Genomic DNA, 11,982 nt, shown 5'->3' on the forward strand with positions numbered 1-11,982 from the left:
TCATAATATAACTCTATCCCTACTACATTTAGTTGCCTATGTAACCGGTAGGATATTAAATTCAAGGTAGGTTTTCTCTAAGCAATAACATTTTCGACCACTAGACCAATCCATATTAGTTTGGGTGATTCAGATGATCTTTGCCCTTTCCCATCATAATAATCTTCAGCCAAGTTTCTATTCATCTCTCTAGACACTAACATCAATATACCAATATCTTGATCCACCTAAATACAGTATCATGAATCAATCTAGGCTAGAAATGAAGGAAATAGTGATATTAAAATCCACCGCTGATATAAATTCAGAAATATTCACAGTTCTGAATGATTAGGATGAATATAATACAACACTGAACGCATGAGGAAACAGTAAAACATAGACAACACATGTAGATTAGAACAATTAATGGAACTAAATTGAAGCTTCGACAATAAACTTACTATTTTTTACAAGAATCTTCGGTTTTTGTAGATGCAGATGTGAAAGTAACTGGGGTTGTAGGATGGTCCCTCACAACCAAGCTAAGCACTTCAGGCCTTGCATAATGACCAACCACGTCGAAATCAAATTTCGCCCGTGCTATATCTCCAAGATCTGTTTCAGTTATTCATCCAAATTATATAAATGCAAGTCATACCAAAAACTTTCTATAACAATAAAAAATCAGAAAGTTTAACTTGTTAAGAGTTGGGATGGATCAATAATATCATAATGTACCATGATGGGATAGCACCACACATTATGGTTGCTTGTTTAAATGGGTAGCTCCCCTTTATAGAATAGCACATTGTAGAATCTTTGGTAAATAGTGGGACTATTAGTATCCAGGTGGCTAATCCTAACATCATTTGAAATGGGAACATAGTTCATCTTGTTAGAAATAACGACTCTCCACAATGGTATGATATTGTCTACTTTGAGCATAAGCTCTCGTGGCTTTGCTTTGGGCTTCTCCAAAAGGCCTCATTCCTATGAAGATGTATTTCTTGCTTAAAAACTCATGACCATCCTCTAAATTAGACAATGTAGGACTCACACCCAACAATCCTCGACAATCTCTCTAAATTTCATTTGCAGATGATACTAGTGCTTCTGCTTGAGAGATTTGATTGTGCGTCTTTAATCCTTTATTCAATCCTTTATTCAATGTTTGGCTTGAAGACCAATCTCTTATTCAAGTTTAGAAGCTGGCATTAGTGACCGTTCTTAAGAGGTTAAAAAATCCGATAACTCTCTCTTAGCTTTATTGCTTCTTGACCTATCAAATATTAGGAGCTCCCTTTGAAGGTGATCTAACGTTCATTATTTGGACTGTGGTTGTGGAAAAAATAGAAGGGAACCTTAGTAAGTGAAGGAAAACCCTTCAACCTAATTAAGAGACTTACCTTAGGAATCTCAAGTTCAACCTTGGCTCACACAAAGATGGAAAATTTTCACAACCAAGGCATGGAAGGTTCAACAAAACTACCTCGGATTATCACTCTATTCTCCAAGGAACTTGTTAGTTAGCAAGAGACATATAGGCCATCCCTATCTTAAAATGGTTGGTTGGTTCATCATAACTTACCCACTTGGTTGGGAAATCAATTTGTACTAGGGAAGACAAGCCATTCTAGATCCCACATTGGTTGGAGAGGAGAACGAGGGTCCAACATCGATTGGAGAAGGGAACGAGTGCCAGCGAGGACTTTGGGCCCCGAAGGATGGTGAATTTTGAGATCCCACATCGATTGGAGAGAGGAACGAAATATTCTTTATAAGGGTGTGAAAACCTCTCCCTAGCAGACGCGTTTTAAAAACTTTGAGAGGAAGCCTGAAAGGGAAAGCCCAAAGAGGACAATATCTGCTTGCGGTGGATTTGGGCTGTTATACATTCACTCGTATTGTAACTAAAAAAGAGCTAAGCATAGAATAAGAGCTTAGAATGATGGTTTTCATACTACTCGACTGTCAGGAGTATTAGATCATCTAGGAGAAAGAATCCCCAAAAAGTGGCTTCAATGAAATAGTAGGTTTCCTAAAGATTAAACATTTTTTTTATATAAACCACTAAACGTAGTACATAACTAAAGCTCTAATGACTATAAGTAGAAGGACGTCATGACATACCTAGATCTGCTGAAATAAGTGCCTCTCCATCGTAATTGGGTCCAGCTAGGATTGTACCTGATGGCGATATGATGACACTACCCCCAGCACAAACAACAGAATCTGGGCTGAGTTCCTCTTCTGTGCCAGAAAAAACATAATCTGGTGGAGGTGGGTAGTCTTTTCTTCGGCAGAACTGGTTGGCTGACAAAACAAAACATCCACCCTCCAAAGCAATGTGGGTCATAGATGCTTGCCATATATCCCGAGAATCAGCAGTAGGTGCACAATATATTTCAATGCCTACAAACAGGACCACAAATATAAGTCATTTCTAGTGATCGACAGGCCGAGCAAAAGAAAAGGAACGTGTGGACGGAAGTTACGTAACTTTCAAGTAAAAATTTTGAACGTTAAGGTAGCAGTAGAACTTTAACCATATGAAAATCTTCTGTTAAATGAAAATTTTCATCTAATTCAGTTAATGAGCACTTTACAGTCTAACGAAATGAATGGAATTGGATTTAAAATGGGAAGGTCAGGGATTTTATTATTTCAAGCGAAGAATAACTAACCTTTGGCATACATAGCTGTTCTAAGGAGTGGCATTCTGTTTTCCCAACAAATGGCAGCACCTATCTTTCCAATTGAAGTCTCAAAAACAGGAATTGTTGATCCATCACCAAATCCCCAGATTATCCGCTCCAATGCAGTTGGCATCACTTTCCTGTGCTTACCCAAGTAACGACCTTGAGGATCAAAAAATAGAACAGTACAGTACAGTGTGTAGCCATCTCTCTCTATTACCCCCATTACCAAATGCACCCTATACTTTCCAGCCATTGCTGCCAATCGATCGACTTCAGGACCTGCATGTATCGTTATCAACATATTAACATTTACTCAATTAGAACTACATGTAATGCACTTCAAGTGCTTTCTTTTGTGATTGTGACATACGACCATATAAGTGAATAAGAATGGTTTTAGACAATTAGTTATGAGAAAACCAGATTTCACTAAGATGAATGGAATTAGAAACAAGGCCAACCAGATTGTATTAGAATGAATGAAAGTAAAAACAAGGTCATACATGAACCCAGTCCCAGGCAAAAAAAGAACTTCAAAACAAACCCAAGCAGCACCTAAGACAGACAATGGCTATAGCTTTTAGACCTTCAAAATATTATGTCTAGGTGTAAGCAAGAGTAGGAAGGTTTGAATTTCTACCAATTCGTCTTTTATTCGTCAAAGTTCATCCTAATCTCCGTTGAGATTACTGCCTTAGCCTTGTCCAATCATCCATATAAGGGGGTTCGTCATTTATTGACGGATTTTGTTTCGTTTTGGAAGAGAGAAAAAAAGACAAATTTCTGATGATTGATAACTCTCTTCTTCAAAGCTTATGCCATAGAAGAATCAAACTATTGGCGTTTTATCTACATCTTCCTGACCATGACCCAGAAAGAAGGGGTTCGCTTTATTTGGGATGAACTCGCAAAGACTCGACCAGGGAAATGCCTGTAGATTTTTGAAGCATTGTTTCTCATTCATCAATTGTAAATTACAGGAGCCATTAAAATAGGGCTTAAGTCCCATTTCACATTTCATGAACAACCGACTCATATTTCAGATGGAATAGAGTGACATCACTAAGTTCTTATTGTAGTGTCCTAATATGAGCTAGTATCTACTTAAAGATTGAAAGTTCATAAAGAACAGAAGATGCATACTAAGATTTAAGACTTTGATATTAATATATGACCATATAATAAAGTTTGGTAGAGACTCATAGAGGAACGAAGTCGGCCTTCAAGAATGAGTATTATTATTATGAACCTAACAACGTCCATTTAACCTGGAATCATCCATGGTAAGACACTAATATTGTTCTCTTTACAGATGCAACCAAAACTAAGTTAAACAAAGTCAAATTGGAAACAAAGACTAACCAGGTACATCGATCGCTGCTGCGTGGTATTTACGGAATTCCTCTTTCCCCTTGGGAGTTCTATTCCCAATGGAAACACCAAAATTTGATCCACGGGGATAACCACCAACAAAGGCTTCTGGAAACACAACTAGCTGGGATCCAAATCCAGCAGCTTCAGCCAACAACCTCTCGGCCTTATCTGTTCATGTAAACCAGAATTAGTTTTTCATTACAACCCCAGAAATTAAACAACACCCACATGGTCATAGGCTAGTAGATGGCGTAAAATCTACTAAAATAGTAGCTATCTACGTGAGATGATCCACAACTCTATTAATCACTTTTGGAATTTATGAATTAAATAATTTCTCCAATCCACTGAAATTAAGGAGAAAAGAACAATCAGAGTACAATGTTAGGCGACATTGCCAAATTCATTGTAACGGTCCAAGCTCACTGCTAGTAGATATTGCCTTCTTTGGACTTTTCTTTTCAGACTTCCCCTCAAGGTTTTTATAACGAGTTTACTAGAGAGAGATTTCCACATCGTTCTAAAGAATGTTTCGTTCTCCTTCCCAAACGATGTAGGATCTCACAATCCATCCTCTTTCGGGGCCCAGCATCCTTGCTGCCACTCGTTCCCTTCTCCAATCGATGTGGGACCCTCCAATCCACCCCCTTCAGGTCCCAAGGTCCTTGCTAGCACACCGTCTCGTGTCCACCCTCTTTAGAGATCAGCCTCCTTGCTGGCACATCGTCCAGTATCTAGCTCCGGATCTCACAATCCACCCATTTCGGGGCCTAACGTCCTACATCAATTGGAAAAAAGAACGAGTGCTAACGAGGACGTTAGGCCCTGAAGGGGTGGATTGTGAGATCCCACATTGGGAGGATTCTTTATAAGGGTATGCTACCAAACACGTTTTAAGGAAAGCCCAAAGAGTACCATATCTGTTAGCTGCGGACGGACAGTTACATTCACATTGACCGCAAACAGGAAAACCAATGAAAAACGAAAAGAAAAAATCGAGGATATAATAGCTTAAATGAACTAAATCTCATTATTCGCAAATCTGCAGATAGAAGGGAAGAAACTTCATAGAGTAAACAAAACATTCAAACAACTGATAAGCTTCTAACATCACACCAAAAAACAACCAGGAACTCATTCCAAACTCTGAAATGACCATCCCAAGCCAAGAGATGGTTAGCAAAGAAACAGCAGTAAGAGAACTACACAATGATAAAATTAAAGTGTAAGTGAGGAAAGGAAACCTAGAGTGGCAGGAGTGTCGTAGAAGATGGTGGAGGCCTGAACGACGGTGGCTCGAACAGTCGGTACAGATACATCGGAGCCCATATCCACCTCCGCTATCAGTTGGGTATCGGTGGCGGCCGTGGTTGGCACAAGCGCCATGGTGGATGGATGGTTCGGAATCGCCCTTTTTCCCTCTTAGCTTGAACTTGAGCTTGAGATTGGAGCAGAGAATTGAGTGTGCGATGAATGGCTGCAATGGAGTCCAGTGGTTTTCAGATAGTTCGTGGAAGTTGCTAGAAGGATATATAAAATTAAGTAAAAAATGGAATACGTTTCCTTCTTTTTCTATTATCCATATATATATATATATATATATATATATATATATATTCATTTATATCCTATGAGTTTAACTTACAAGTTTACATCGAGATGGAGTATACGCGCTTTATCTCGAGACTCATGACTCTATCTCGAGATTGATTATTTTTCGCCTCAATTTTGATACTGACCTAAATTTTACTTGAATTATGATTTATCACAGAAATTTCAAAAAATTTGAAGCTCCGTCGCGAGCGAAAAAACGAGTCCAAGAAGAGATGCATCACCCAAGTAAGTACTTTCAAGTAGTATTTGTTGGCATCGCTAAGACATGCTAGCATGCGAGCATATCTTGCATTAGGTGGTTAGAATATACTTGATTATGACCGGAGAAAGACAATTTGGGTAATAAAGTTAAGTACATTCTGAAAAAAAAAAAAAAAAATCAAATTGCGTGTATGTTAAGAATGAGAAATAGAATTGAGATCGAAGATATGTATTCTCATAGATATTCATAACGTTTAAATAGGATACAAGCTACTGACTAATACTTACAAATAAGGAAAATATGAACTAATTAAATATTGAGAATAAAATAAAATATACTACTAATCAAATCATTAATATATATATATATATATATATATATATATATATATATATATATATATATATAAAAAGATATAATATTTAAGATATATTCCATAACTAATATATTCTCAAAATATTATATCTAGGATTGAGAATTTAAGATGCATGCTCTTTTTATTGGTTGCTGATCTCTTAGAAAGAAGGATGAGAGGTTGTGATCTGTGTTCTTAGTGATTGATGAATGTTATCTCCCTACTGAGCTTATTTGAACGTTTAAAAAATGTATCTTGTATTTTAGGTAATTGATATGATTATCTTCCTAGGGCGCTAAATGTACTATGTTAAGAACGTATCTTGTGTTTTAGGTGAAGTATGCATGAATGTACTATGTTAAGAATAGGGCGCTAAAGCTAAACTGGTTTCACGTTGAACTATGTCAAAACATTTTTAGTAGATCGAGCATAGTAGGATCATGAGCTGCAATCAGTGATCAATGTTGGATGATGAAAGTCCCACATCGGCTAATTTAGGGAATGATTATGAGTTTATAATCAAATAATACTCTCCCCATTGGTATGAGGTCTTTTTGGCTACTATCTCCATCGGTATGAGCCATTTTGGAGGAGCCCAAAGTAAAACTATGTGAGTTGATGCTCAGAGTGGACAATATCATACCATTGTGGAGAGTCGTCTTCATCTAACAATCAAGACCATAGTGCTGTGAAGAAGAGCTAGTCTTGAGCATCATAGTAGGCTGCGTTGCTCTTTAGATATTAACATTATGGTGGTTTCTCCAAGGGAATGCAATCCTCATTATTTAAGCTCTGCACTCCTCATTATTTAAGCCTACCGCTAGGCGATATTGTCTTATTTGTGCTTTCTTTTTTGGGTTTTCACACCCTTATAAAGGGTGTTTCGTTCACCTCCCCAATCGACAATCGATGTGGAATCTCACAATCCACCCCCCTTCAAGGTCTAGTGTCCTCGCAATCAATGTAGGACCCTCACCAGCGTCCTTACTGTCATACCGCCTCGTGTCTACCCCTCTTTGGAGAACAACCTCCTCGCTGACACATCGTATGATATCTAGCTCTAATATCATTTGTAACGACTCAAACCCACTGCTAGCCGATACTGTTCTCTTTAGGTTTTCTCTTTTGCGCTTCCTCTCAAGGTTTTTAAAACCCGTTTGCTAATGAAAAGTTTATACACCTTTATAAATCGTTCTCCTCTACAAAGGATGTGTGGGATGTCAACCTTCCTATAGCAACCAATAAGACTATTTTCAGTCACTTTCTTTGTTTCTTACAAAAAGGAACAAAGCTTGAGAGCCCAAATCACATGAGACAGAGAAGTATGGGCATGGCCAATGAGGTAACAAGTCACCTCTGCTGCGATGACTGCTCACCCATGGATGAATCCAAAACTCCACCGTTATTTCCCTTCAATAAAGAACCCTATCGCCATTGAAATGCCCCCAACATAGCCATCAATTTCCGATCCAACTGTCTACATACACCGCTCAAATCAACCCCCATGCGTCATTTCACTTTCTTCAAGGTTTCTAACGCCTCAGCAAAATCCCTTTCACATGCGGCCAAAGCGAAGAATTCTCCCAACCTTTTTTTTTCCTTTTCTCCCACCGCAAACCCTCCGAGAAGATACGAATTCGTTCCTTTGTTTCACCTCTTGTGAGTCGAAAACTCGACCTATTTGGCAATGGCGGCTGCTGCTGAGAACGGCGTTTCCAAGGAACTGCAGCTTTCAATGACGGTTTCGTCTATGTTTCCTGGTTTTCGCTTTTCGCCGACCGATGAGGAGTTGATTTCGTTTTATCTCAAGAACAAATTAGATGGCTACGAGAAGAGCGTTGAAATCATCGCGGAGGTCGAAATTTACAAGTACGAACCCTGGGACTTACCTGGTCAGTGTTGCTTTTTTCAATGGTCTCTGATTCTTAGAGCCCTAGGCGAAAACCCTACATCGATTCTATTATGCTCATTGGCGGCTATTTCGATTGTTCTTGATTCATGCTTTCCAATTTGGTTGGGCTTTTTCTGGTGTTTGATTAGGGGATGTTTTTCTTTTTTCTTTCTTCATGTAATCAGCCAAGTCTATAATTCAATCAGATAATGAATGGTTCTTCTTCTCCCCTCGTGGAAAGAAGTACCCAAATGGTAATCAGACAAGGAGAGCCACTGATTTAGGCTACTGGAAAGCTACAGGGAAAGAGCGTAATGTTAAGTCAGGTTCCAATGTTATTGGAACCAAGAGGACTCTGGTTTTCCATACTGGCCGTGCACCCAAAGGGGAAAGAACAGAGTGGATTATGCATGAATATAACAACAAGGATAAAGCTCAGGTATGCTGTTAACTACATTTTGCCTTTGTTCTGAAATCTTTCCTTCAAATATAGTCACTGATATATTGTCACAAAGAAGCTAGGAGTTGATTCTTTCTATAACTTTTCTTATTGGTCTTACTTAGAAGAAGAATGTTTGTTCCAATTCTAGCACCTTGCAAGTACATTAAGCATTTTGAGTTTAGACAAAAAAAAAATTATGAGATCCCACGTCGGTTGGGGAGGAGAATGAATCATTCTTTATAAGATTGTGGAAACCTCTGTATAGCAGACGCGTTTTAAAAACTTTGAGGGGAAGTCCGAAAGGGTTGCTCAAAGAGTAAAATATCGGCTAGTGGTGGGCTTAGGATATTACAAATGGTATTAGAGTCAGACACCGGGCAGTGTACCAACAAGGACGCTGGCCCCCAAGGGGGTGGATTGTGAGATCTCACATTGGTTAGAGAGGGAACGAAGCCTTCCTTATAAGGGCGTGGAAACCTCTCCCTAGTGGACACATTTTAAAACCTTGAGGGGAAGTCCGGAAGAGGAAGCCTAAAACGGACAATATCTGCTAGCGGTTGACTTGGGCTGTTGCAAATGGTATTAGAGTCAGACACCGGGCAGTAACCAACGAGAACACTGGGCCCCAAGGGGGGTGGATCGTGAGATCCCATAACGGTTGGAGGGGTGAATGAAGCCTTCCTTATGAGGGTGTGGAAACCTCTCCCTAGTGGACACGTTTTAAAACCTTGAACTGAAGTTCAGAAGGGGAAGCCCAAAAAGGACAATATCTGCTAGTAGTGGACTTGTGCTGTTGCAAATGGTATCAGAGCTAGACACCAGGTGGTGTACCAGCGAGGATGCTGGCCCCCAAGGGGGTGGATTGTAAGATCCCACGTCGGTTGGAGAGGAGAACGAAGCTTTCCTTGTAAGGGCGTGAAAACCTCTCTCTAGTGGACACGTTTTAAAACCTTGAGGGGAAGTCCGAAAGGGAAAGCCCAGAGAAGATAATATCTGGTAGGAGTGAGCTTTTGTTGTTACAAAATTGACAAACTATCTTTTGTACGATGCAGGATTTTCTAGTTGTTTGCCGCCTCAGGAGGAATAATGAATTTCGTCAACATAGTAGCTCAAACCGAGCTTCTTGTAGTCAAATGAATTTATCCTCTTTGCAAGCTCATTCTGGCGAGCGGGTTGATTCTACATCTGAATCCAATCAAAAAGATGCTGCAGAAGCTGCACTTGTGGAATGCTCTGATGGGCAGAAGGTAAATTCTAACATCCTGTCACCAGTAGTCTTGTTCTTCGTACTACAGTTGTGCAATGGATCTGCTAATGTATAGGCACTCCTCTTACTAATCTTGTGAAGGAAACTATTGACTAGAGATTCATTCCCAAGTTTCATTTCATCCCAGAAATGTGGCAAGGGGACTCTATTAGACTTTCATTTCATCACATATACTCTCAAAGCTATATATTTAGTTGGACCTAGTTTAGACATTCAGCTAGTTAAATGCCTAAGTAGATTAGTGAAACATGGGATTCTGGAGAGAAAAAGAACACCCAACACGTCGATTAGTAAAGTCCCGCTTTCTCGCATCCAGGATCATGGTTCTGATGATTTCTACTCCGACATACTAAAAGATGACATTATAAACCTCGACACGGCACCTTACGATGCTGCTTCAGATCTGATGCCACTGGATTTCCATAGATCAGACACAGCGCGAGAATCCCAGACTGAGGCGAACGACGGATTGGAATGGCTACCAAGCCAAGGGTTTGCAAATAGGAGAATCAGATTGAAAAGGAGAGAAGCCACTAAAGCAATGAAGTTGGACGCTGTGAAAATTGGTGGTTCCAGATATAAGGTTGAGAAAGTAAGGTTTTCTTCCTTAGAACTATGGCGAAGCAGGTTGATGAACACTGCCTCTTCTATTAGCATTGTTGGTTGCTATGTTCGAGTTGTTGTGATATCTTTTTTGTTGATTTGTTAGCTTTGTTTATGTCTCGATTGGAGGTCTTTGGTATGCCCAAAGGGCTCTACTAATCTGTGCTGATATGCCAACAAGAGGTTACTTCAACCAAGTAAATAAATCTGTGGGCATTTGAAGTTGATATCTAATTGACATCTAGTCGTAGAATAAGTAAGATTTAAGTTTGATATCTATTTGGTAACTCTACTTTCAAAATAGGCGTATGACTCGGCTAAAGCAATAGTGACATGGCATGACATGACAAAACATATTACTATCTTTTCTTATTCACGGACTACATTTTTTTTAAATTTAAAATTTATGAATTTTAGTAGAGATCTTTTTCACTTAACACTATTTTATAAATTTTAGGGATCAAATTCAATTCAATTATTAAAGAGAAAAAGTATTATATTACTTTTTGCCTTCGACACGAATTAGTCGTCGTTACATGTAACAAACCTACACGAATTGGTTACTTACATGTAACTTGTCCTCAAAGGAAGAAGTACACCTTTTTACTTACATGTAACTTGTCCTCAAAGGAAGAAGTACACCAAAGGAAGAAGTACACGAATTGACCGATGCAATTCAATATATATGCCATTTTGGGAACTTGGCGAAATAAGAAGCTGAAAATATAATCTTAAGAGATAAAATTCATTCTTTTATATATAGCTCTTTTCTATATAGGAGAAGTAGATGAGTGATTCCCTTGAGTGTTGATATCGTGTAAAATTCGAGCCCCAACGAGAATGAGATACCCAATATTTTTTGAAATTGAGTCTTAGAGGTCAAATTTGAAGGTTCTAAAATTTTAATATGTTGTTTTTGAAGTGATTTCACACAACCTTCGTGAATAAAGCCGGAATTAAATCGGACCTGAAGATGAGTTCTAGTGTCACCAAGAATAGTATAAAACTTTACAACTTTGGTGAAGAAAGAAGTTGATTCGAGTTACCTAAAAAAAGATATAAAAAATTAAAAAATTAGAAAAGAAATCGAAAACTAAAGGAATTTTGTGAATCATATGCGTATGCGTTGGCTGATGAGGAGCGGACATGCGTCAAACAAGTAATGGTGGAACGTGCTACCATTGGTATGGATATGCATCAAAAGAAAAGGGAGGCACACGTCTCAATGGTTAAGGAGGACTCACAGACCATTTTGACCTAACTCGTCCACTCAAAATCACATGCACTCTATCCAAGCTTCGACTCGAATCAGTTGACCCAAATATTGAAAATAGTTGGAGTTTTTCATTGGCTAATTAAGGGGAAGATCATGAGTATATAAGTGGAGGAAACTATCTTCATTGGTACGATGTCTTTTGGAGAATCCAAAAGCAAACCCACGAGGGCTTATGTTTAAGGTAAACAATATCATACCAATGTGGAGGTTCACTATTCCTAACATTGAATTGACCTGACGGATGTGCCAGTCTACGTGCGCCACATGTTGAACCAAG

The 11,982-nt window shown here is 38.9% G+C and overlaps 1 protein-coding gene and 1 pseudogene across 2 annotated transcripts; one reads left to right on the plus strand and one right to left on the minus strand.

Moving 5' to 3' along the window:
• Positions 1 to 275: 275 nt before the first annotated feature.
• On the minus strand, positions 276 to 5,598 carry NIT4 (nitrilase 4). Its single transcript, XM_023664947.2, has 5 exons — positions 5,300 to 5,598; positions 4,044 to 4,223; positions 2,667 to 2,960; positions 2,113 to 2,394; positions 276 to 597 (listed from the first exon to the last, which is right to left on the minus strand). The coding sequence occupies exons 1-5, from the start codon at positions 5,439 to 5,441 to the stop codon at positions 443 to 445; spliced, it is 1,053 nt and encodes a 350-aa protein (XP_023520715.2). The 5' UTR covers positions 5,442 to 5,598; the 3' UTR covers positions 276 to 442.
• Positions 5,599 to 7,527: 1,929 nt separating this feature from the next.
• LOC111784094 (NAC domain-containing protein 40-like) lies at positions 7,528 to 10,656 on the plus strand (annotated as a pseudogene). The gene is made up of 4 exons (XR_015414618.1): positions 7,528 to 8,118; positions 8,303 to 8,556; positions 9,612 to 9,806; positions 10,143 to 10,656. The product of XR_015414618.1 is annotated as an NAC domain-containing protein 40-like (transcript).
• The last annotated feature ends 1,326 nt before the right edge of the window (positions 10,657 to 11,982 follow it).

Source organism: Cucurbita pepo, chromosome 20 (genome assembly GCF_057944985.1).
Source record: "Cucurbita pepo subsp. pepo isolate OVF chromosome 20, ASM5794498v1, whole genome shotgun sequence".
In the NCBI taxonomy this organism is placed as follows: domain Eukaryota; kingdom Viridiplantae; phylum Streptophyta; class Magnoliopsida; order Cucurbitales; family Cucurbitaceae; genus Cucurbita; species Cucurbita pepo.

What these genes read in the sequence shown, in the direction of transcription:
- NIT4 (XM_023664947.2), bottom strand. Translation starts at nt 5,441, where the DNA reads ATGGCGCTTGTGCCAACCACGGCCGCCACCGATACCCAACTGATAGCG. An exon ending in AACAGCTATGTATGCCAAAG is followed by an intron (nt 2,395 to 2,666) that starts GTTAGTTATTCT and finishes TCCTGTTTGTAG; the next exon opens with GCATTGAAATATATTGTGCA. An exon ending in ACTTATTTCAGCAGATCTAG is followed by an intron (nt 598 to 2,112) that starts GTATGTCATGAC and finishes TAACTGAAACAG; the next exon opens with ATCTTGGAGATATAGCACGG.